Source organism: Pararge aegeria, chromosome 25, assembly GCF_905163445.1.
Source record: "Pararge aegeria chromosome 25, ilParAegt1.1, whole genome shotgun sequence".
NCBI lineage: Eukaryota > Metazoa > Arthropoda > Insecta > Lepidoptera > Nymphalidae > Pararge > Pararge aegeria.
In genome coordinates, this window is record NC_053204.1 from 9,320,326 (window position 1) to 9,345,217 (window position 24,892).

Consider the following 24,892-nt stretch of genomic DNA (forward strand, 5'->3'; position numbering starts at 1 on the left):
ATTTATACCGTTCCTCACTTCTGTATGACGATTGATTAAGATTTATTTATTGAAGTAAAACTTCTTTAGGCGCGACTAGGGAGTAACTCTTGATTTTTTTCTGACGGAAGTAACGCTTACGTCAGACGTCTGTGTAGCTTCCGCTATTTAAAAATAATAATTTTGACTGGTCGTAAGTATATGTCGTATACTCGTCATATACTTTTGAAAATCTTTAAATATACTTGTTTATTTATTACTTTTGTAAAATCTATCTTTGTTCATCTAAGTTATTTAAAACACGTTATAATAATAAAAACCTTCGACCTTAACCCCTTCTCATTGCGGTAGCAGACCCGTGCTATGTGTGATGATAATATAAATAAATAAAAAGAATTAAAACGTTCCACGAGGTATGATCCTATTCGTCATATCACTGGACATAGTATGACCGAATTTGTTACAAATTGTCCCTGACCGCATATAATATCGCTACTAAGGTAGTCTCAACGGCCTACATAAGCCACATTATCGGTTCGGTGAGAGCCGCGGCAGGTACTTTCGTGAAACCGACCAAGTGCAAATCGCACTTGCCACGTTAATTAATTATTAGAAAGAACACAGGTTCTTATATATAAGGTCAGCTGACTAAACAACCTTTTTTTGTTTTTAATATAACAAAGACATTCATTTAAATTAATACTCACACAGTGTGTGTCTGTGGCATCGTAGCGGCCAAAAGGATAAACCGATTTTGATTTTGTTTTTTTCATTTTTGAGAGACGGGAGCTTTATTAGCTATTATATATATTACTATTATATATATATATGAAAATCGATCCAAGGTGTCCGCCGTCATAAATTGGGGGATTATATATTTTTTAATAAGTCGGGAGCGTTATTAGCAATTATATATATATTCATATTACTATTATATATACAACTACATATATATATATATATATATATATATACATGTAGTTGTATATATAATAGTAATATATAATAGTTTACATGTATATATGTAAACATCGATCCAAGGTTGCCACAGTCATAAAATAGCGGGTAAAATATTTTTTCAGCTAACTAACTCACTTTTAACTAACTACCATACAATAGGACTTATTCCAAATCAAAGATGGCCTCCACTAGAAAGTTATGAATTACATATATTTATTATCTGACGGAGATTTTTTTTTAATTTAATTTATAGTTATCTATATGCAATCTGTCTGTAATCAATGAACAATGTTGATAAGTTGTTATTTGTTAAAGATTATATGGATATATTTTGACAGTTACAACATTGCTTCATAATCAATCTGTAGGATACGGGTAGATTGACTTTAGAATATGTGCATATGGGAATTTAACGGGCAGCAGCGCCCTCTGTACTACTATTACCATCTTCTGCGTAGACCAACCCGTCTGCCCAGCGTGGTGATTCTGAGCAGACCTTTTGGAGAGTTGGACAAATTGCCTTTTTCTCTATTTATAACATTAACACCTCATTTGGAAAGGGGCAATCCTATGGGGTATTACAGTAGCATGATAATTAAAAAATTTTGATCCAAACCTTTACCTGAGAACAATACGTGTAGAAAAATAACTATTCAAAATCGTCATGAAAAATTACGCAATGACAACCATAACATCAACTGTTTACATTTAATGGAGTCACCTAAGGCAAAAGAAAAAAGTGTGGATAATATCAACAACAATGAAATTCACAAACACGTTAATACGCACCCAAATCACACATCATGTGTAAATGTGAATTCAAGAGTTCAACTTCAAAATATTTTTTTTTTTCATTTTAATTGTATATGTGGCAAATAGTCTATGGCAAAAAACGATTCATCCCACTTGTTTCCCTGTTTAAATACATTTAAAAAAAAATTGCACCTTTTCATAGTATTTTTGTTCATATATATTTTGTAGTTGTAAAAGGCATTTTCAATATAAGAAACAAACTGACTTTTTACTTTGCAGACGGCCGACTGGCGCAGTGGGCAGCGACCCTGCTGTCTGTGTCCAAAGTCGTGGGTTCGATTCCCACAACTGGAAAATATTTGTGTGTTAAACATGAATGTTTTTCAGTGTCTGGGTGTTTATCTGTATATTATAAGTATTTCTTATGTATTTTATTCATAAAAATATACATCAATCATCTTAGTATCCATAACACAAGCTACGCTTACTTTGGGGCTAGATGGAGATGTGAGTATTGTCGTAGAATATTTAAAAAAAAAAAAAACTTTGGTAAACAGGATTTTTTTATTTTAGCGTAATAGATTCCCCAAGGCCAAATAAAATGTATACTCTTTTCTTAAAACGCAACACCATTCCGAAAATTAGTGTTGCGTATCGGGGGTCGAACTCGGTTCCCTGATAAGTAGGCTATGCTAGGCTTAAGTTCTAACCACTAAGCTATCACTACAAAAATTAACACTGCTCACTAAATTCTAAAAGCAGACGCTATTGTTAAGGAAAATTCAAATACCTACTCATTTTAGATAATAACCTCTTAATAATTGCACCGGACTGCCGCTACAAACGAGGTTTTTATATTTTCTACACCTCAGTAAGTATGAATAAATTTAGTTAAAATAGAATATTTTAGTCTCTGACGTATCTTTTCATTGTAACTCCCGTATATTCGCACTGGACAGCTCCATACGCAGATATTGAAATTTACTTTACTTCAATATTATTAATTTCAGTTCATCATCCTCCTGATGAACCGAAGAATATGCTGAGTCATCTAAATTATCAAGATAACGAAAATATAATTAGTTCGTTAAGGTAAAATTCCTAAATATGTTTCATATTTTATTGAATACTAGCGTACCCAGCCCGCTTCGCTGGGCTAGATTTTGCTTTATTTTATTTAAACAATAAACTTACCATCATTAAATTTTTAATTTAAGTCTCATAATATATTAAATCATTTATTTCTCTCCGTATTCATTCTCTTCTATTCTCTTCTCGAGCGGGTGAAGATCATTATCTACACCCACCCATGTACACCCGACAATAGAATATCATCATAGTAAATAAAAGCTGTATTTGACAGTTTGACAGTTCAAAAATAGGAGTGCTCCGATCGTCACCAAACTTTACTGGATTACTCGCCAGGTCAATCCGGAGATTCTCTGAAAGTTTCATTGAAATCAGTCAAGCCGTTTCGGAGCCTATACGGAACATACCCACACACTTTCTCTTTTATATATATAGATTAATTTGAGTAACTAAAAATATGGTAGACACAGACATGCGCACGCACACACACAAACACACACGCACACACACACTTACACTTACACTGACACCCAAGACACGGGATATCCTAGTTTGGGGGCCTAGGGTAATTTTAGAAAAAACATTGTTCTTTTAAGCAAATAAAAACTATTATTTTTTATTATTATCATCATCGTAAATGCTTAACCCGATCATTGCAGGGCACGGGTCTCAGAATGAGGCGAGTTTAAGCCGTAGTGATAGACTGCACACACCTATGCATATAATGCTATGGAGTACTCTCAGGCATACAGGTTTCCCCAAAATGTTTCCTTCACCATTAAAACAAGGGATATCATAAATTCCTTAAATTAAAAACGCACATAACTCAGAAAAGGTAGAAGTGCGTGCCGGGGGTCGAACTCGGTCTCCTCGAAACGGAAACCGATGCTCTAACCGCTAAGCTATAATCACTCTTATTTTGTCAATATTTAATTTTGTAACCCATATCATTTCGCAAATTCAAGCTTACAAACGCTATGCGAGCGTTTCGTTAATAATAATAATAATAATTTATATTAATTTTAGCAAGAGAAGTGTACTCAAATACCTGCTCGTTTTTGTTTTAAACGTAGTTTAAACTAGAAACCTTGGACAGTTTTAAAGACAAGTTTTTCGTTTTTACTAAAGTCGTTGCAACGAAATGAAACAACGATCCGCTTCCACCTAAACGGTGAATTTCAAAATGGCCACCATTCAAATTAGGAACAAAATCTCCAACCAATATGAGTGTTATACAATGTGTAACGTAATTAAGATATACTGTTGAAGAGTGCATCAGTTTATTTCATAAGGAATCACCCTGTAAAAATATTAAATCAAATAAAGCATATTTATTTTTCCATATAAACTAATACAAAATTTTCTAATTTTTTACTTATGACAACCCTACTGAAGATAAAACACCGACACGTGTATACTACCTACGCTAAGCGACTCGTATCTAATAAAGTGACAGGACTCACATGATTTTACTTTTGCATGTGATGTTAGGGCTGTATCTGTTTTCTTTCAGTAAAAACCATGGCAATGGTTTACTCAAAAACTATAAGCGTCTCGGTTTTACAGATAAGTTTCAGAGACACTAAATAATGTGCCTCTTAAGTATTATTTCGGTAAAATTGTACGGAACCTTGCGAGTGCAAGTTCTACTCGCACCCGGTACTATTTTAAGTACGAATTGAGTTAGTTATTTTATTTCGCTTTTAAACTTTCGAACAAACCGCACAGAGTAGTCCAAACACAGATGTTCTATTAGTCATTGTTTGAGCAAAACAAAAACACTTATCAGTTCCACAATAACATAATTACAAACCAGTTTACAAATGGAGCTGAGAGGTTATTATTAGTAACAAATTTATTATAAACATGTTTTAAGGAGACAGTTTCTTTTCGTCCTCACAGGCAATTGTAGTGTTTATTAATCATATTAAATTTATAAAAAAAAAACCAACATTTTACAACAGTAAATGGGTTGAATATTTTCTAAAAATCTAACCGAAAACATGAAACCGTTTAAAAAGTAATTTATTGTTTTTTTTTTTTGGTAACCTAATAATTCTGATTGGGTTATATTCACATCCATATGCAAAAAAGCGAGTGCATGTCGTAGCCTTTTTTACAATTACATAAACAAAATATACACAATACAATAAAATTAAACAAAATATTTATCAATTTAGGTACGTTAGTTTTGAATAGTATCGTCTTTAAAGATGTAAAAATAGGTGCCATATAATCCATAAAATAGATTTTATTTCCATTTTTATTATCATTTTATATTATAACACAGATTAAATTTAATGTAAAACGCAATATCGTAAATCTGCCATACATTTGTTATAATATTGCCGTGTAATAATATACATAAATACTTATATACGGATAAACACCAAGACACTGAAAAACTTTCATATTCATCACATAACATTTTCCAGTTGTGGAAATCGAACCCACGGCCTTGGACTCTGAAAGCAGGGTCGCTGCAAACTGCGTCAATCGGCCGTCAAATACCTACCTATGTATATGCTCAATGGCTCATATATATGATATATGAACTTGGATAACGCGAATCGCATCGTGAAAGATTTAAACAAATAGATTTACTTACTTAGCAATATATTTATATTAATATCTTTGTAAGACAAAATATTACTCTTTATAAACAAAAAGCTGATATTGATGTGTTTTTACACATTTTTCAAATGTATGTTCTAATGTATAGTAACCTCAATAGGTTACTATACATTAGAAGCGGTGATAGCGCAGTAGGGAGGAGCTCGACTTCTCTTGCGGGGACCAGATTTCGAATCCCAGCACGCACCTCCAACTTTTCTAAGTTAAGTGAGTTTTAAGTAATTCAAATATCACTTATTTAAACGGAGAAGGAAAACATCGTGCGGAAACCTGCATGCATGAGAGTTCTACATAATGTTCTCAAAGGTGGTGTCACCAATCATTTTATTCAGGCATTTTATATGTATAAAAGAAAAAAAAAAGACGTACTTGGCGTTTGAAAGTACAAGGTAGGAGTACTTGAAATGAATTTTGAATTTGAACATGTTAGTTGATATTACTAGATTATATTTTATTTATAACCTTTGGCTTATTGTTTTGCCTATACTCCCGTAACCCGCACGTCATTCATCATATCCTCTGCAATTGTTGCCTGGCTGAGATCTCTTCCTAGCGATAAGGTCGACAATTGTACAACTATATTATTCAATATGTCGTTTTATGTTAATATTGTATTGTGTTTCTTGGTGAACAATATAGTATTGAAACTAAGATATACCTCATCCTTAAACCGACGCGGTGCTGCCGTTTGAGTTTTTTTAATTTAATTTTATTTATTCTACTACAAGTTAGTTATTTTGTTTGTATAATCTATTTCAAGTTGTAGTATGTAGTTATTGGTATGTATTTTTTTTTTAATGCACAACCTGCAAGTCTGTTATTCTTTTGTTTTCCTAATCTTAAGGTTACCTGAGATCGCTACTAAGCGATAAGGCCGCCTTTTGTAAACTGCTTCTGTTTGATTTTTTTTTATTCTTCTTCTGTATTTTTTTGTGTGCAAATAAAGATAATAGAATAAATTTTATTGCTTTAACTGTGTACAATATTTTTAATGTTGTAAGTGGGAATAGTTCCAACAGTTTGCAACTTTGTGGCGTGCAAATTTCTTACATATATAGAGTTTATATTAAAAATTTTAAACTTTAGACACAAACTAAGAAATGTCACAAAAATATTCGTTTCTATACGCCTTACTTATTAACCAAATACTTAACCCATTTTTAAAAATATTTTCGTCTAATTTTTTTACGGTGAGCGGAAAATGGTAAAAAAATTGTATACCACAATTTGGCTTTAATGTCACACTATTATTAATAATAGATAATTAATAATTAAGATATCATGTAATTGAGGAGTTCGTCTACGTCATAAAAACAATTCTGAATGTACAAAATATGTACTTTGTTGTTTATTCATCATCAGCATCACATCAATCCATCACCGACCCAATACAGAGCACGGGTCCCCTCCGATAATGAGAAGGGGTTAGGACTGTAGTCCACCGCGCTGGCCCAGTGCGGGTTGGTGGACTCCACACACCTGTGAGAACTTTATGTGTAACTCTCAGGCATGCAGGTTATCTCCCGATGTTTTCCTTCACCGTTTTGTTGTTTATTAGTTGCGTGAAAATCCATAGCGCGATTACTTTACAGCCAAATGCATGGACGAGAAAGAGGTAGTTAGAGTTACAGTAAATTTATAAAGCGGGTAAATAATTAAATTTTAGATAACTATAAATTCATATTTGCCAGTTGTTTTATTAAATTGATTGGGATTTTTACAAATCTGATTAAAAACCAATGTTCATGACATTAAGTCAGACACTTCAGTCCTACATGGACTCGAACGATGCAAAGATACCTCCCGGTGTCTTAGTCGTTTATCATTAGCTAAACTTTAAATTATACTAGCTGTCATCAGCGTTTTTTGGTTCTTCATTAATCCCGTAAATTATTCCGGGATGAATAGTAGCATGTGTCTTAATCCAGAATATAATCCTATCTCCTTCCAAATTTCAGTCTAATTAGTTCTGCACGGCTAGCATGGGATATAACTATATCCCCAGGGATAAAGATTAAACTATCTGGATGCACTATATGGAGAAAGGTTAAAACTGTATGTTCTCAAACAGCTTTATCAACTCTCAGAGCACTGATGGCGCACAAGTGGAAATAATATCCAAATTGTAATAATAATAAAATAATAAATAAATATACTACGACAACACACACATCGCCACCTAGCCCCAAAGTAAGCGTAGCTTGTGTTATGGGTACTAAGATGACTGATGAATATTTTTATGAATTATATATACATAAATACTTAGAAAATACATATAAATACCCAGACACTGAAAAACACTTATGCTCATCACACAAACATTTTCCAGTTGTGGGAATCGAACCCACGGCCTTGGTCTCAGAAAGCAGGGTCGCTGCCCACTGCGCCAGTCGGCCGTCAAAATAAACGGGGGTAAACTTCTCTTATTCCACGTTCCCGTGCCCGTTCAAAAATTTTGATTTTTTTGAGGAATATTAAAAAAAATTAGTAACTCTTAACAATTTATATCGGCTTTTAACTGTAAACATTTTTAGATTTAATTTTATTTAATACTAAATTAAATATGTGCTACCTAAACAACGCCATCTATGTAAAGTAATCGGAAGTTGCCATTTCCATACAAAAGGTAATTTCGATTTTCTGGCTGGTGCTTTATGTTTTTTTTTCTACACCAAATCTGTATTGAGGTTGGCGCAACGAATAATATATATTCAAATCGATGCAGCCATTTTCGAGTTTTTGCGAGAGACACATCACTTAACTTTTATAAACATATAATAATAGATAAATAAACCTTTTATTTCAACAACAACAATATACTTACTTGACATTATATTATCACTGGTTTCCTCAGCGGCATTAATAATTTAAAAAATCAGTTCAAGACTTTTTTGCGTAGCTAAAGTACAGTTTATTTTTAGATTTCACGCACATTATATTTTAGAATACTAGTTGTTCGTAATCACTCGGACGCTCGCACGGTCTATAGAATAACACTGTTTTGTCATTTTGAGGCATTCGGTTTTAGCACGTTGCTAATTGATAGAGAATTATTTTTGAAACGAGACGCGATCCTCTCCCACGTCCGTCGCGCTTCGGCGTCAGCCGGCGAATGGGGTTTGAGCCTTCGAGGCTTCGCTGTAAAGGTGTATAAGAACCTATATATTCTACCTAGGACCTAGGCACGGTCTCGCCGGATACACATTTTCAGCAATATCATTAACCATGCATCGTTTACGTGCGACTTCATTCGCGTGCAATCTTACTTATAATATCATCATACTACTAACAATATTAATGTCTTTGGGAAAAAGAGAAAGAATGATTGATGGACAATTATTTAAATATAAAAAATATACTACGACAATACATCTAGCCCCAAAGTAAGCGTAACTTGTGTTATGGGTACTAAGATAGCTGTTGAAAATTTTTATGAATATAATACACATAAATATTTATAATATACAGATTAAAACACCCAGACACTGAAAAACAAATTATGCTCATCACACAAACATTTTCCAGTTGTGGGAATCGAACCCACAGCCTTGGACTCAGAAAGCAGGGTCGCTGCCGACTGCGCCAGTCGGCCTTCGAAATTAAATATCCATAATAATTTTTGATTCCTTTTTATGTCTTGACGGCAGATCAGAAAACAGCTGTCACCAAACCTTGGTCACGGGCAGTGGCGTGCATAGAGGGTATGCACAGGGTATGCAGATGATATAAAATGAAGAAAATCTCCAGTACGAGTTATAAATACTTAAGGGTAGACTTTTTATAACTCTAACAAAGCCTATCCTTATTCCTTAGGTGTTTTATAACTCGTGCATAGAGGGTATGTACAGGGTATGCAGATGATATAAAATGAAGAAAATCTCCAGTACGAGTTATAAATACTTAAGGGTAGACTTTTTATAACTCTAACAAAGCCTATCCTTAGGTGTTTTATAACTCGTGCATAGAGGGTATGTACAGGGTATGCAGATGATATAAAATGAAGAAAATCTCCAGTACGTGTTATAAATACTTAAGGGTAGACTTTTTATAACTCTAACAAAGCCTATCCTTAGGTGTTTTATAACTCGTGCATAGAGGGTATGTACAGGGTATGCAGATGATATAAAATGAAGAAAATCTCCAGTACGTGTTATAAATACTTAAGGGTAGACTTTTTATAACTCTAACAAAGCCTATCCTTAGGTGTTTTATAACTCGTGCATAGAGGGTATGTACAGGGTATGCAGATGATTTAAAATGAAGAAAATCTCCAGTACGTGTTATAAATACTTAAGGGTAGACTTTTTATAACTCTAACAAAGCCTATCCTTAGGTGTTTTATAACTCGTGCATAGAGGGTATGTACAGGGTATGCAGATGATATAAAATGAAGAAAATCTCCAGTACGAGTTATAAATTCCTATCCTAAAGTTTGTATAACTCGTACTGGAGATTTTCTTCATTTTATATCATCTGTATACCCTGTACCATACCCTGTCTACTGGTTGTAAGAGGCCTTTAGTCTAGCAGACGACTATTTTAGGCTATTGGTTATTTTTGATAGATAAAATATTTATATAGCTACTTTAAAATGTATTTTAAACTTTAATTTTTTAATGAAAAAAAAAACCTATTCTCTATGGTCTCTAATTTAGGCGGACGAAATAACGAGCAATCGCTAGTTGCTATTAAAGTTATAAGAAAAAGAATATATTGTTATGCTAACCCTGTTGGGGCGCAGAAATTTGGGTAGTAGATAAAAAAATGTTATATTTCATTATTTTAAAAGAGTATTTAAATATTTTTTTAGGGTATTTATAACACGTTATAATTCTCTTTTGCTTCGATATTTTCTGGAATTCTATTATAAACTCGAATGCACATTGAATTCGGACAAGAGCTATGAAATTTTAAATTCGATTTTTGTAGAAGTGAATTAAATTTACGATTACGCCGCAGCTCACGATGACGTGGCTTAACATTTTTAAGTTTTTGGAATTATTGAGGCTGCTTTCGCACTAATTCAATTCTAATTTCAAGCAACATTATTGCTAAACACTGGCCGGTGGCAAATTTTTAAAAAAAGTTAATAACTCTTTATTTAAATTTTCAGTATTCAACCGAATTCCTTCACATTTTTTTAAAAATTCAATTATACTATTTAATTTTATTTATTTCTCGACTACAAAAAAAAGGGAAGTTCTCAATGTTGTTTTTTTTTTGTTAGTTTTATTTCCACATGTAGTGGAAGGCATTTCACGTACTTACGGTCATTCCACTACCGTGTACCGTGTAGTCAGTGAGTCATTCAAGTGAACGTGCTATGGTGCGCGTAGCCGTCTAATGTTTCTTTACGGATCGGAGAACAATGTTTTTTTTTTTTTAATATTATTTTATATAGTTATAATAGACGCAAGCAAATGGTCTACTTGATAGTAAGTGGAAAGCCATCTATATACAGAGCAACACTTCGCAGGGCAACAAAAATTATACTTCTGAAAGGGGATTAAATTAACGCGTCTACCTTCTAAAGCACGAGAACGTGGAATAGGAGAAGTTTACCCCCATTTATAATTACACATATATTTTATGGGGATATAATTTCCACGTGTGCGCGAGTGAGACTCTGAGGTTTGATAAAGCTGTGGGAGAAGATAATTTTTTTATCCTTTCCCCGGGGAGATAATTGTTATGTTAATACAAGAATAGGTATCATTATACAAGACTGTCCAATCCAGTGTCCGTCGAGGCTGTGCAATCATACATATGTCTCTTAAAAAGTTCAAAGTTTGTATTAAACGTAAGCTTATAGAAAAGTCCTATTATAGTATAAAGGACTACGTAATCGATAAAAAGCTTGGGTGTAAATTATTGCTCTAACCAGGTTGCTCTTCTAATAATTACAAATGACATTGTGAGATGGTGATAACAAAAAAAAAACACCCGGCTAAGTTAGTTGTGGGCTTCTTCTTAGACCAGGACGCGTTTGGAACCCTCGTAGCTTTAGTTTTAAGTTTACCAATGTGGTTATCGCCGTCATCTCACTACCGTGTAATTCTTATGTACGCATCAAAAGTGCCACCTATTGGCCTACTTGAATAAAGATATTTTTGACTTTGACTTTGACTTTACATAATTGTAATTATTTCTTGAAACTATTCAATTGAAATAAGAATGATTATTTAGCACATTTGTGAAAATTCTAATCAGTTTGTAAAAATATCTGGCACATAATATCAAAAAGTTTTCAAAAGTTCAATTATTTATCCACTTTACAAAATGATTGTAAAACCTAAAGAGTAAAGGTTGCACTTGAAGTCTTGGCAGTCTCAGAAACATAAATAAGTAACATTCAGTCACCTTTTTTTTTTTTTATTAAACTGACCTTATTTTTTTGGTGCATTTATTATTTATTATAATTTATATAAAACCGAAGCAGTAGGTTTTAATTAAAAACTAAAATAAAGTACTTACCTATGTGCAACTTTTAAATTAACTTTTAAAGTAGGTATAATAAAAGTTGTTTATCTCTTTCGACATTCATTCCTTTTACCGATGAAAAACATTTGATCGTTATTAATTTATTTGATATTGAATTTATTTTTATTATTATCTATGTATACATAAAAAATGAATAGCTGTTTGTTAGTCTCACTAAAACTCGATATCAGCTGGACCGGGAATGGAATGTTTCAAGAAACTAGCCAAAGCCAAATGTGTTGGCTAGTTTCTTGAAATAATCGTAAAAGTCTAGTAAAGGTTTTTAGTCTTACACCTAAACGGTGAGAGCAATAATAAAAGCGACAGTATATGACAGTACCTACAATATGAGTACCTTCAAATCAAGAGTGAATAGGCATCTTCTAGGCAAGCGCGCTCCACCTTAGGCTGCATCATCACTTACCATCAGATGTGATTGCAGTCAAGCGCTCTTCTACAAACATAAGAAAAAAAAAAACTTCTGTACGTGTGTTTATCACGTAGCTCTTTCTAAACAGCTGAACCGATTATGATGAAATTTTGTGTGCATATTTGAAGGGTTTGAAAACATATATTTGACTTGGTACGTGGCGCTGTTTAACTGTAGCCGGCTATCTATTGGGGATATGGCCTTTATAAGTTATACGGTTACGGGACGTCATTGTCTGTAGGGTGAATGAATGAATGAATGAATATACTTTTATTGCACACCACAAAAAGTACATAGAAAAAAAAAGTATAACAAAACAACGTATACAATTTGGCGGCTTTATCGCTTTATAGTGATTTCTTCCAGGCAACCAATGGCTAAGATGAAATACGGGTACAGAAAATAGTTAGGGGGTGCATATATACATATACCCATAAAATAAATATTTCATTACTTAAATATATGCATATAATATATAAAAAACAATAGGGTGGTAAAAAGCCCGGGCCAAAGGGCCACCCCAGACCAGACCAGAGTAAATTTGAAAAAATATATATTGCCCCTGTCGGAGTTCGAAACCGGGCCCTTCCACTTATATGACCACACAGCGCCCACCACTGCGCCAGGAAGGTCGACGTAAACCTACTTTTGTATGAACTGTTGAACCATTTCTACGTGTATATAAATAAATATACTACGACAATAAACACATCGCCATCTAGCCCCAAAGTAAGCGTAGCTTGTGTTATGGGTACTAAGATGACTGATGAATTTTATTATGAATAATATACATAAATACTTAGAATATACAGATAAACAGCCAGACACTGAAAAACAATCATGTTCATTGATCACAAAAACATTCTCAGTTGTGGGAATCGAACCCACGGCCTGGGACTCAGAAAGAAAGTTCGCTGCCTACTGCGCCAGTCGGCCGTCAAAAGTATTATCACGTACTACTACTATTTTTAAAGTCAATAATTCTAAAAACAAAGCTCGTCGAAGCACCATTCGCGTAGAGATAGCAAAAAAAAAACATAAAAATAATTAAAATTGACATTCTAAAATCAAGATGCCTAAAAATTTATTTAAGAAGATTACTTTACGTAAGTCTTGATTGATTAACATTATAATAATGTTTTTCGATACTATTTTAGTATTTAGATATAAATTTCAAAATGTTCGCACACAGTTCTACAACAACGGCAAAAAACATGTAATCCGTTGCTTTATTAACGAGTTTCATTTATATCTCGTTTTTATGTTTGTCCTTCAGATGACTGTATTTTCGAATAAGTACAAGTAAGCATTAAGAACCTAAATTCCGACTCTTTAAAAATACCGTCGCGGAAGCGTTAATTTTTTTTGCTATCTGCATAATGAGGACTTTTATATACACAATATTTGTCTCAATACTTCTGATGTCTTAATAAAATTCAAAAATTCAAAATTCATTTATTTCAAGTAGGCCTAATATAAGCACTTTTGAAACGTCAAGTCTGTCTGTTTGTAGTGATTCTACCACCGGTTCGGAAGGCAGATTCTACCGAGAAGAAGCCGGCAAGAAACTCAGCAGTTGCTCTTTTCCAACATCAACAATTTACATTTTGCATTTTAACATTCATTTTTCTATCTTGTGAGAGCTGAAAGCGGAGCCGGATGCTTCCAAGCAACCTTGTCATTAAAAAAAATCATCAATTGTATAGTAACCTCGCTGTAATAAATGTGTTTTAACAAATTCTTTAAACTTGTGCATTGGCAGGTCCAAAATCACCTTAGGAATCATATTACAAAAGCGTATACTCAATCCCACAAATGATCCCTGTACCTTACGCAGACGATATGCAGATGACACTAATTTATGACCATTTCTTGTAAGTCGACTGTTTATTTCCACTTTTTGTTTATAAAGACTAATATGTTGTCTTACAAATACTTATTGTTATAAATATATTGTGAAGCTACAGTAAGTATGCCTATTTCTTTAAACTTCTCTCTTCTCTACACTAAAATATGCATAAATGACATTTAAAAAATAATCTAAGGCAGGTGTCCCCAACCTTAGTGAGCCAGAGGTTCACTCACAAGTTTAGAAATTTGTCAAAGCGCGCCCTAACCTAGCTAGTAAAAAAAGTTAGTTACCTGTTAGTTAGGAAGATAGGCGCAAAGAATAAAACCTCCCCATTTTGAAACTAATAAAACCATAATAAATTTTAACATAGAATTAAGAAAAATAAATGTACCCCAACAAAAAAAAAAAAGGAATGGCTGAGTTTGGTGATCTGCACACAATTATTCAAAGTGTGGGACAAGCCGTGACACCGCTGCACAAAAGCTATCAAATATTATTTTTCTTAATTTTTTTAAATAAAGAAGGCGCCGCCGAAGGTTGCCTCGCGGTGTTACTTCCACAGGTTGTGAAGCCCTGATCTAAAGTAAAGTCAAAGTCAAAAATATCTTTATTCAAGTAGGCCCATAGGTGGCACTTTTGATGCGCACACTACATGAGAAGTATACATTAAATTCTGCTTAGACCAGGCCGCGTTTGGAATCCTCGAACCTTTTGTTTTAAGTTGACGAATTTAGTTAGCGCCATCAACTCACTTCTATGTCATATTTTACATGTAATGTACGCATCATAAGTGCCATCTATGTGCCTATTTGAATAAATAAATATTTGACTTTGACTTTGACTTAGTGAGATGATGGCGATAACCGTATTCGTAAACTTAAAACTAAAGCTACGATGGTTCCTTACGCGTTCTGGTCTAAGAAGAAGCCCGCAACAAACTTAGCCGGGTGTTTTTTTTTTGTTATCACCATCTCACATTGTCTTTTAAATTTATTAGAAGAGCCACATGGTTAGAGTAATAATTCACACCTGAGCTTTTTATCAATTACGTTGTTCTTTATATTATAATAGGACTATATTAAAGGTACCAGTTCCGGATATACTATATGTTCGAATTGGGGCAGAAACTTGATAATGGCGATCCTGTAACTATGGCCATTAAGAACTCTTTAACAAATATGTAATCTTTATTATTTATCTATCACCTATAAGTTATCACGACATACTATATTATCGTTTTGGCGACCCCTGAAATTCGTCCATTTTCCATCCGGGGCACCGGTTTGCGGTGGCATGCACTAGGTTTCTCAATCTAAATAATCTATAATCTTCCTGCTGTATGTATAAAATGCCAAATATCCTCCTCCTATACGAACGATATATACATTTTTGGGTAGGTAGTGCTTTTGTGCGTGAATGAAGTGCACGCCACTACCGGTTTGCCGCTTGCTAGATCCGGGGCAGAAAAAGTACGTTATGAAAACTCTCAGGCATACGATTTTTTTCCTTCACCGTTAAAGCAAGTGATATTTGAATACTTAAAATGCAAATAACCTACAAAAGTCACAGGTGCGCGACGGCAATCGAATCGAAACCAGAGATAAACACATACATAGAAAAAGATGAAAAATTATGATCGACTAAGCTCTATTTAACGGCCGATTGGCGCAGTTTGCAGCGACCCTGCTTTCTGAGTCCAAGGCCGTGAATTCGATTCCCACTACTGGAAAATGTTTGTGTGATGTGTGTGAATATTTTTCGGTTTCTGCGTGATGAATGAAAGAATGAATATACTTTTATTGCACACCACAAAAAGTACATAGAACAAAAAGCAAAGTATAACAAAACAACGTATACAATTTGGCGGCCTTATCGCTACATAGCGATTTCTTCCAGGCAACCAATGCCGATATGTTATGTTGTGTTGATATGTATATTCTAAGTATTTATGTATATTGCTCATAAAAATATTCATCTGTCATCCTTGTTCCCATAACGCAAGCTAAGCTTACTTTGGTGCTAGATGGCGATGCCTGTATTGTCGTAGTATATTTATTTATTTTATTTTATTTAAACACTACGAATGAAATGAAAGTAAACGATTCTCTAAATTATAACTACTGTGGTTCAGAAATAATATGACTCAAAAGGTATGAAGGTATCTAATGAAAAAAATTAAAAGTAATAAAATTACGCTCAAATATTTAGTGGCATTTCAGTACTATGCCATTATATATTTACATCTATCTAACCTGTTATCACTCTACGCACACATATAAAAACAGCAACATAGTTTTAAATAAACTTGAAAATTGACGAATAACTTCCATTTCATTATCCGCATCAATTTAATAATAGCGACTTGCGGCCATTTTGAGTAACATAGGTAGTTACAGCGCGATCGTGCCACCAGTTCGCAACGTTCGATTACCTATTTATATACTATGTATGTATAAGTATATATGTTATGTTAAGAAAACACACTTAGCGGTAAAATTTTTTTTTTTTATTCTTTTAATGGGAGGCCAACGTTTTATTCAATGACGGCTAGTAAAAGTTATATCACATATATATGCTACCTCAGCTTGCAACATGACATTTTAAGTTAAGAAACTAATGGTAAATTATTGTATGTGTATATGTAGAGAGTATATTATACAGAGTTAAATAAAAAATTACATAAAGTTCTCGGACTGTAGTTGTTTAAATTGTCGTGTAGTGTAGTTGTGTAAAAAAACACACTGTCGCACACGTACGCATCGTGTATGCGTACGTACATTTTAAAATTGTGAATTGTATTGTTTTTTGACGTGACAACGTCTTATAGATTGGTTTGCCGGGTGACACTTCAAGAAACTGCGTTACGCTCCGCTCACGTTATGCGCTCACAATGAGAGCGAGTGAGAGGCACGCGTCCCTTCCACTCGGGCATGGTTAGCCCGCCTAAGAGCGAGAGAGACAGACATAAAAAGTGAAAGGCACGCGTCCCTTTGTAGTAAACGCTGTTTCATTGTACGCAAATGTATTGCAAGTTATTGTATGTATATTTGTATATAAATACGTATGTATGTGTAAAGGTAAAAATAAAATTTTGTTAATATGAAATTCAGTGCGAGATTCTTTGTATAAATTAATGTTTTAAATATAATTCTTTGTATAAATAAATGTTTTAAATTGTTACTATTATTTCATCCTTCTTCCTACTATACGAATGAATATTCACATTAAAATTATTTTACCACGTAAAACTTTCGCCCGTATACCGACTTTACAGGCAACCAATTTTTTTTTTAGTTGTAATATTTCAATTTTTCTTTGTTTTAGTCTTTTTGTATTTAAGCAGACACGGAGGTGGGCGTTAATAGCTGTAACACAGTTTTTAACTAACACAGTTGTTACCGTTCCTCAGATTATAAAAATCCGTTTTAAATGAGACACAATACTTATCGAGACACCGGTTACGCTTGATTGTCTTGCTTTAGCATAGCCCTCCCCCAGGTTCTTCCATGCTTTTCATTTAAGCAATTTAAATGTGACTTGCTTTAAACGGTGAAGGGAAAAAATCGCATGCCTTGGAGTTTTCATAACGTACTTTTTCAGCCTTCCCAGAGGAAGCGGCAAACCGGCAGTGGTGTGCACTTCAAACACGCACAAAAGCACTGCCTACCCAACAATTTATGTATCGTTCGTAACGTCGTGAGGAAACCTGCATGCCTGATAGTTCTCCGTAACGTTCTCAAGGGCGTATGAAGTCTAGCGTACTAAGCCTATCCGCACTGGGCCAGCGTGGTTGACTACGGCCTGAACCCTTCTCATTCTGAGAGGAGAACCGTGCCCTGTACTGGGCCAGCAATCGGTTGGTGATGATGATGATCGAAGTTCCAAAAATGCGTTCTTCGAGGAAGATGAATGAATTATTGTAATATCACGCTACTATCAGACTTAGTAAATGCAAAAACCGTGGGGTGTGGGTGGTGGATAGTTTTCCATCGTAACAAATCTATAACTTCGATGCTGGCGTCGAAGAAAGGGCAAGAAAGCAAGAAAACCGTAGACGTAAAATTTTCATGCTACAAGTAATGGAATCAGCTCAGCAGGGCTAGCACAGGCAGGAGACAAAAATTATATCACCCAATTATATACAATTATAATTTTTTGGTTGACACGTTAATTATTCCCCTGACAGGGGATATAATTAACGTGTCCACCTGCACGGCTAGCATGGACAGGAGACATTTATATCTCCGGGGTAAGGATAAAAAATTATCTTCTCCCACAGCTTTATCAACTCTCAGAGCACTGGCGAACAAGTGGAAATAATATCCAAATAAAATATATGTTCAATAATGAACGGGGGTAAACTTCTCTTATTCCATATTCCCGTACTTCAGCAGGTGGACACGTTGATTATATGCCTTGTCAGGTGTTATAATCGGGGGATATAATTTTTGTCTCCTGCCCGTGCTAGCCCTGCTACTAAAGCAAGGGCACAGAGAATAGGAGAAGTTTACCCCCGTTTATTATTACATATACAGTCAAACCTGGATAAGCGAGAGTTCAAGGGAGCACAATCTCATTCTCGCTAATAGAGGTTTCTCACTAACCCGAGTTTCTCTCTAATGCAGGCACATGGGTAGCGTTTCTCTCTTATAGAGGTACGCAGCAATAACAAGACTATTCATGCACTATGTAATTTTATTTTATTTAGAACTTATTTACATTTAAAAAATCCGCGAATTTCGTTTAGGTTTCTGTTTTTGTATTTTGAATGTTTTTCTCTAACTCATAAATTTTGTCGAATATTGCTTGCTCGACTGTCGCTCATAGAGGTATAGATAAGTAGCAGTCTCACTTACGGAGGTCCGTGAGGGAAAAACGACTCTCTCTTACAAAGGTTTCTGTTTCTCGCTAATAGAGGTTTTGGGAGCTTGAAATGACGGGTCCTGGCTATTACCCTCACTTATAGAGTTTTCTCACTTATCCAGTTCTCACTTACCCAGGTTTGACTGTATATATTATTTATATATTATTTCGACTTGTGCGCCAGTGCTCTGAGAGTTGATAAAGCTGTTGGAGAAGATACATTTTTATCCTTTCCCCGGGGATATGATTATCTTCGCCCATGCTAGCCGTGCTGATCGACTTGAAAAATGGAGGAGATTTTCGTTAAGACGCGCACTCCATTGTTACTCCAACCATATATGTATCCGTCAAACCTAAACCAGTTTTGGTATTTCTTATCCATATATAATGGACCGATACTTGAAAAAAATGTTTGTCCTATTATTTTAGTTGAAGGAAACCTCCCGTAAACTTAACGTTTTCACCACTAATTTAAGAATATATTATAAATATAAATAGCTGAGAGCCATTATATGACTGAAGCCATATATAAAGCAAACAAATGATTATTATCAATCATAATATACAAACGGCATTCATATTGCTTTGTATCGAAACGGACGAGTTAGCATATATGCGATTTAAAATCGACTGCGATACTTTACTTTGCATTGCTACTTTTCAATGTTAGCATGATAAGTATGGTGGTGTTGAACCGGCAATGTATAACACCGGTTTCACAAGTGGAGAATGAACGCAAAGAAAGAGTGCTGTAGACTCAGTACAAAATTTGCCCTCTCGCAATCGAGGAGTCGTTTTCGAGTAAGGAAATAATTGATTATCGGAGGAAAATGGATCTTATCCAAATTCTGTTAAAGCTTAAATTTGCTAAAATTCTTTAGTTTGGGCTTATGACAGAACGTCTGTAAAACAAAAATCAGAAGTGCAGGATTTAATACTATATACAAGTAGTATTCTAAACAGTGGTCTTACAGTAGTTTCGCAATAAATTTATAACAATATTAATATTTGTAAAACAAGACATTGCTTTTAATAAACTTAAAAGTGGATAAAAACAACCAACTTCAAGTGAACATAAGTTAGTGACTTCTGCATTCCGCCTGCGAAACGTACAGTAGTAATTTGTGGTATTGTACATGTATTATGATTTTATAATAGGATTCCTACGGTAATTTTGGACCTAACATTGAGTAAGTGTAAACAATGTATTAAAACTCATTTAATATATCTAATTTTTTAATAATTACTGTTTTTCATTATTCTGTTATATATTCAAGTTAATGGGTCATAGTTACCAAATAAAAAAGTATTATTATTATTTACGATTTATGAAACACATCTTTAAGACAAGGTTGCTTGGAAGCAAAAAGTGCTTAGAAACTAGGCCTACTTGAAATAAATGAATTTTGAATTGAGATCTTTATATTTATATTTTTACGAAAACTGCGCGAGCGGACGAAAATTATTATGAAATTTCCCACACAAAATTTGTTTGTATAGAGGAGTGCAAAATATCTGTATTTATATTTAATTACGCATAATAAATACATTAAATCAGTAAAAAAAAACATTAAAAACACTACCACGTATTTGACACACATATATACTATTTTTTTCCTTTTTTTTAATTAAAAAATTGTTTAAAAAAAATAGGCAAATTAACAGTACCAGAGCCTTGGCAAAATCTGTGTCCTAGAAATATAGCCTTTGAAAGCTTCTAACACCTTAATAATGTTGAAACTTATTATTTAAATTAATTGTGGTCAAATTTTGACACATGCGGGATGCTAGTTCGTATAAAACGAGTGAAATCAGGTCCATTTTACTTTGACGATACATACATTTAGAGTTTAATACTCGAAAACCACACCTCGATTGCGAGCGGGTGAACTCTCGTACTAAGATTACGGGTCGGCCGCGGCCCCTCTCGTCGATTGAGTCACGAACGTCGCACCGAAACCCACCACTGCATTCTTCGACGATAATTCAAAACCCGGCGTTTTCATTATTAACCACATACACTGAATGTTACATACACAGCTGTTCAAAAACTGCGATATCGAACGAGTAATGTAGCTGGTTATATATAGCGTACAACGTAATGCGTGCGGTCGGCTGACGCGACCCGCAGCCGTACACTTGGTTGAGTTTTTGTCAAGCAGAGCTCAGATTATTGATATGAAAATTAAGTATTTGTGGCGATGAAGCAACGTTTTCCAGGGAAATTAATGCGCGACTTTTGTCACCAATTCCTGCAGTCTTGTTACGATTTATTTCTCGCTTGCAAGACGTCAATCTTTAATTTACATTTGATACCTACGTGTATTTTTTCTTAGCCAGGATAAAAATAATGAGCAATCCGTTGTTCTATCTTGTGAAAATCCTAAGTAACATGCATTTCTGCATACACGAACAAATATAAAACAAAAAGAAGATATATCATGTAACGCTAACTTATATACCTAGGTATATTTTTACAAATTATGTTATAAGTAAATATATGGCTTATAAAAGTTTTTTGCATTGATCCAAACAAAAATAAGATTGATTGAAATGATAAAACAAAGAAAATTATAAAGATGCTAATGTGGTGTTATACAATGACATATATATTTACTTATAACATTTATACCTATATGCAGTAAAAACTGCTGTGGAAATTTATATATAAAATGATACAAAATCAAGGAAAATTATACTGCGCAAAGAGATTATGGTAGCATTATATAATTGTACAAATTGTTTATTTATATTGTATTATTTTCCTCGTAAAACCATAGTATTCGAATTCGGCAATAAGGTATTACCTGATGAGTCGTTATAAACTGGCTAATTAATATCCCTGTGTTGTTCTTCAACACACACATATATATATATATATATATATATATATATATATATATGTCATCATCAATTCAACCGATAGACGTCCACTGCTGGACATAGTCTTTTGTAGGGAGTTCCAAATTCCACGGTTTTGTGCCGCTTGAATCCAGCGGCTACCTGCGACGGGCCTAATATCGTCCGTCCACCTCGAAAAAGGTGATGAGATATATATATACTATATATTGTTCTTCAAAAAAAAGGTAATGATTTATATATATACTATATATATTATGTGAAGAACAACACAGGGATATTGAATACATACAATAATACGAGTATTTATTATGTTCTACAAAATGTTTACTTAGTTACACGAGACGTAACTAACTAAAACACATTCTTACTGCACAAATTAAGATGAGGTAAACATTATTTTAAAACTTGTCGCGTTTAATATCCCGAAACAATTAGTTTAATATTTGTTGAACCAGGATATAAAGTATCTGCGTACCACTTTTTTGCGTAATTGAGAATCAACTTAATATAAACATTATTATATGCACCTATTACTCTCGGGTAACTGTTACGTAAATAATAATATTTGCTTTTTTTTTTGTTCACCTTTAAATAGTTCTTAAATCTATTTACCCGGTTATGATGAAACTTCGATGAAATTGTTTTGTGCGTACTGCGTACCTATACGTAGTCAGCAAACAAAAAAGTATTGCCAGAACACATCTTATATCTTTAAACGAGCAATTCTTGTATATATAATTGGGATCTCGGAATCGGCTCCAACGATTTTCATGAAATTTAGTATTCAGGGGGTTTCGGGGGCGATAAATCGATCTAGCTAAGATTCATTTTTAGAAATGTCATTTTATTCGCGTTTTCCGGTAATAACCTATTTGGTGCAGACGAAGTTGCACGGGTCAGCTAGTAATCTTAATATATATAAATCTGTCACGATGTTTGTCCGCGATGGACTCCTAAACTACTTAACCGATTTAAAATTAAATTGGTACACCGTGAGCAGTCTGGTCCAACTTAAGAGATAGGATAGCTTAGGTCTTTAATTATAGTCGCAATTTTATTTTATTGCAAATTATTTGTCTATGATTAATTGACAGTCACAACTCACATGTTATATATAAATACTACTATACTCATTTAAGGCTTAGCGATACTGAATACTTTAAAAACAAAATCAAACGCAGACGAAGTCGCGGGAAACAGCTAGTATATTTATATGTAGTAATCACGAGAAATTATTAGTTCGAAATTTATTATAATATCATGGACCCGTAACGGCTATGCAATCACGTAGGCGTATGACTAATTAAACAAACGTCTAAAAACAAAACCGATGTTCAGCAACGAATATACATCAAACGTTATATAAAGTTACTTTAATCTCGTCTGCATACATAAATGACGTCACTGCAGATAGTGAACTTGAAAAATACATAAGCACTCAACTATAACAATAACTTGTAAAAGTACTTTAATCAAATAACAGAGTCAAATTACATTAGCACTGCAAGATGCTTATAAAGTGAGGATAAGTATGCTAGAAACTATATTTCTATTTATTTGCATTGTAGAGTTGTTATCGACAGGTGTCAACCGACGTATATACTATCGTATGATAGTTACATATGAAACGTTTATTCAATAAGTTTATGGAAAGACGGTTTTTTTTTATTCGCCTTAGGTACAGCAGTTGCTGCTGGCAAGTAGACGCGTGTGCGACGCGACGATGCGACGCCGGAAAACTAAAAAGAGAAATAAAATCGCCAATAAATTTAAAATAAAAACAAAATGGCCGTCGATAAATATTTCATATAAAACGCAAACACCACGTGCCCCGACTAAAGTGTCTAGCGCAAACGTTATTTCGAACTGCTCTAGGTACATTTCGAAAGCATACGAGCGACCGAACAAAGAGTACCGCAAGTTGAACGCGGCGATTGCAATCCGACCGGTTGTAAAGTACCCGAGCGTGGTCGGCGCCCGTGCGGACTTCTGGCATCCGCAAATGGGTGATGTAGTGACATACCGGCCGCAGACTTCTCCGTCTGCCCGAGCGTCGGCCAGCCTGGAACTACACCTTCGTACACCTCGTCCCAGCTCCGCATCTTCTCAGCTCTATCGCCGTAATTCATATGGTTCGTATCGTACAAGCAAGGCCTTTTCTGAACTTCCGCAACTATCAGGCCGCTCTTGATGCCGTCGTTGTCCTTCGTCCGGACCATTGTGAATTAAAAAAAATACAAACAAAAATAATTGGGGAATATTTTTTATCTGCAATTTCAAAATTCGAATTTCGTAACTGCGTGCAAACTTGCGGCGGGTTAATACGCGATACGCGTCCGGGTGCCCGCGTGAAACTGGCGGGCTGAGTCGGCGAGCGGCGCACTGCCCAACATGGCGGACGGCGGGGAAACATAGGTGATAGCTGAGTTAGCGATATCTTCCTCGCGCTAATAAATAAATAAGATGCACACAATGTCATCCAATTTATAGCTCGCATCCCGTTTGGTATTCAATATTTTTAATAAAACCGCACGGCACGCGGCGTATCTTTTGTTTATCTTCACGCAATTAAGGCTATGTGACCGGAGCAAAGTCTATGTTAAAATCAAACGTTAGATGCAATGAATTTGCGTGTTTAAAAAAAAAACTTGTAAGGGAAATGAATTAATTAGGAATTATATTGAACAGATGGTTATTTTTTATTGAGTTCGCTTGTACCTTTCGCGAGGTTATTTAGTATTTGGGCGTTATAAAGTAAAGTATTACGCAATAAAGGCACAATCAAATGAATGTAATCTCAGTTGATATCGAGCAAGAACGCTCGTCGTCACTCGGCTGCGTTTTAATAGAATGTAAATTCTTAAACAGTCAGGTGTAATATTGCAGCTTTCATGTCTTCAGAGTTGGAACTGTAGCAGTGAATATTTTTGATATTACGTATTCTAGTTTCAACTTCTGCTCTATTCGAATTTTAACTATATATTTTTTTT

At 34.4% G+C, this 24,892-nt stretch overlaps 1 protein-coding gene across 2 annotated transcripts in view; it reads right to left on the bottom strand.

Moving 5' to 3' along the window:
• LOC120634795 overlaps window positions 1-24,247 on the bottom strand; it is a 49,556-nt gene extending 25,309 nt beyond the window's left edge. The window contains exon 1 of one of the 2 annotated variants that reach the window (XM_039905599.1): window positions 23,926-24,247. In XM_039905599.1, the coding sequence (XP_039761533.1) occupies window positions 23,926-24,121 (196 nt within the window). In that variant the 5' untranslated portion in view covers window positions 24,122-24,247. Of the gene's footprint in view, window positions 1-8,239; window positions 8,511-23,925 lie in introns of those variants that run through there. The other variant, XM_039905600.1, reaches the window with a different exon arrangement.
• Between the last annotated feature and the right edge of the window lie 645 nt (window positions 24,248-24,892).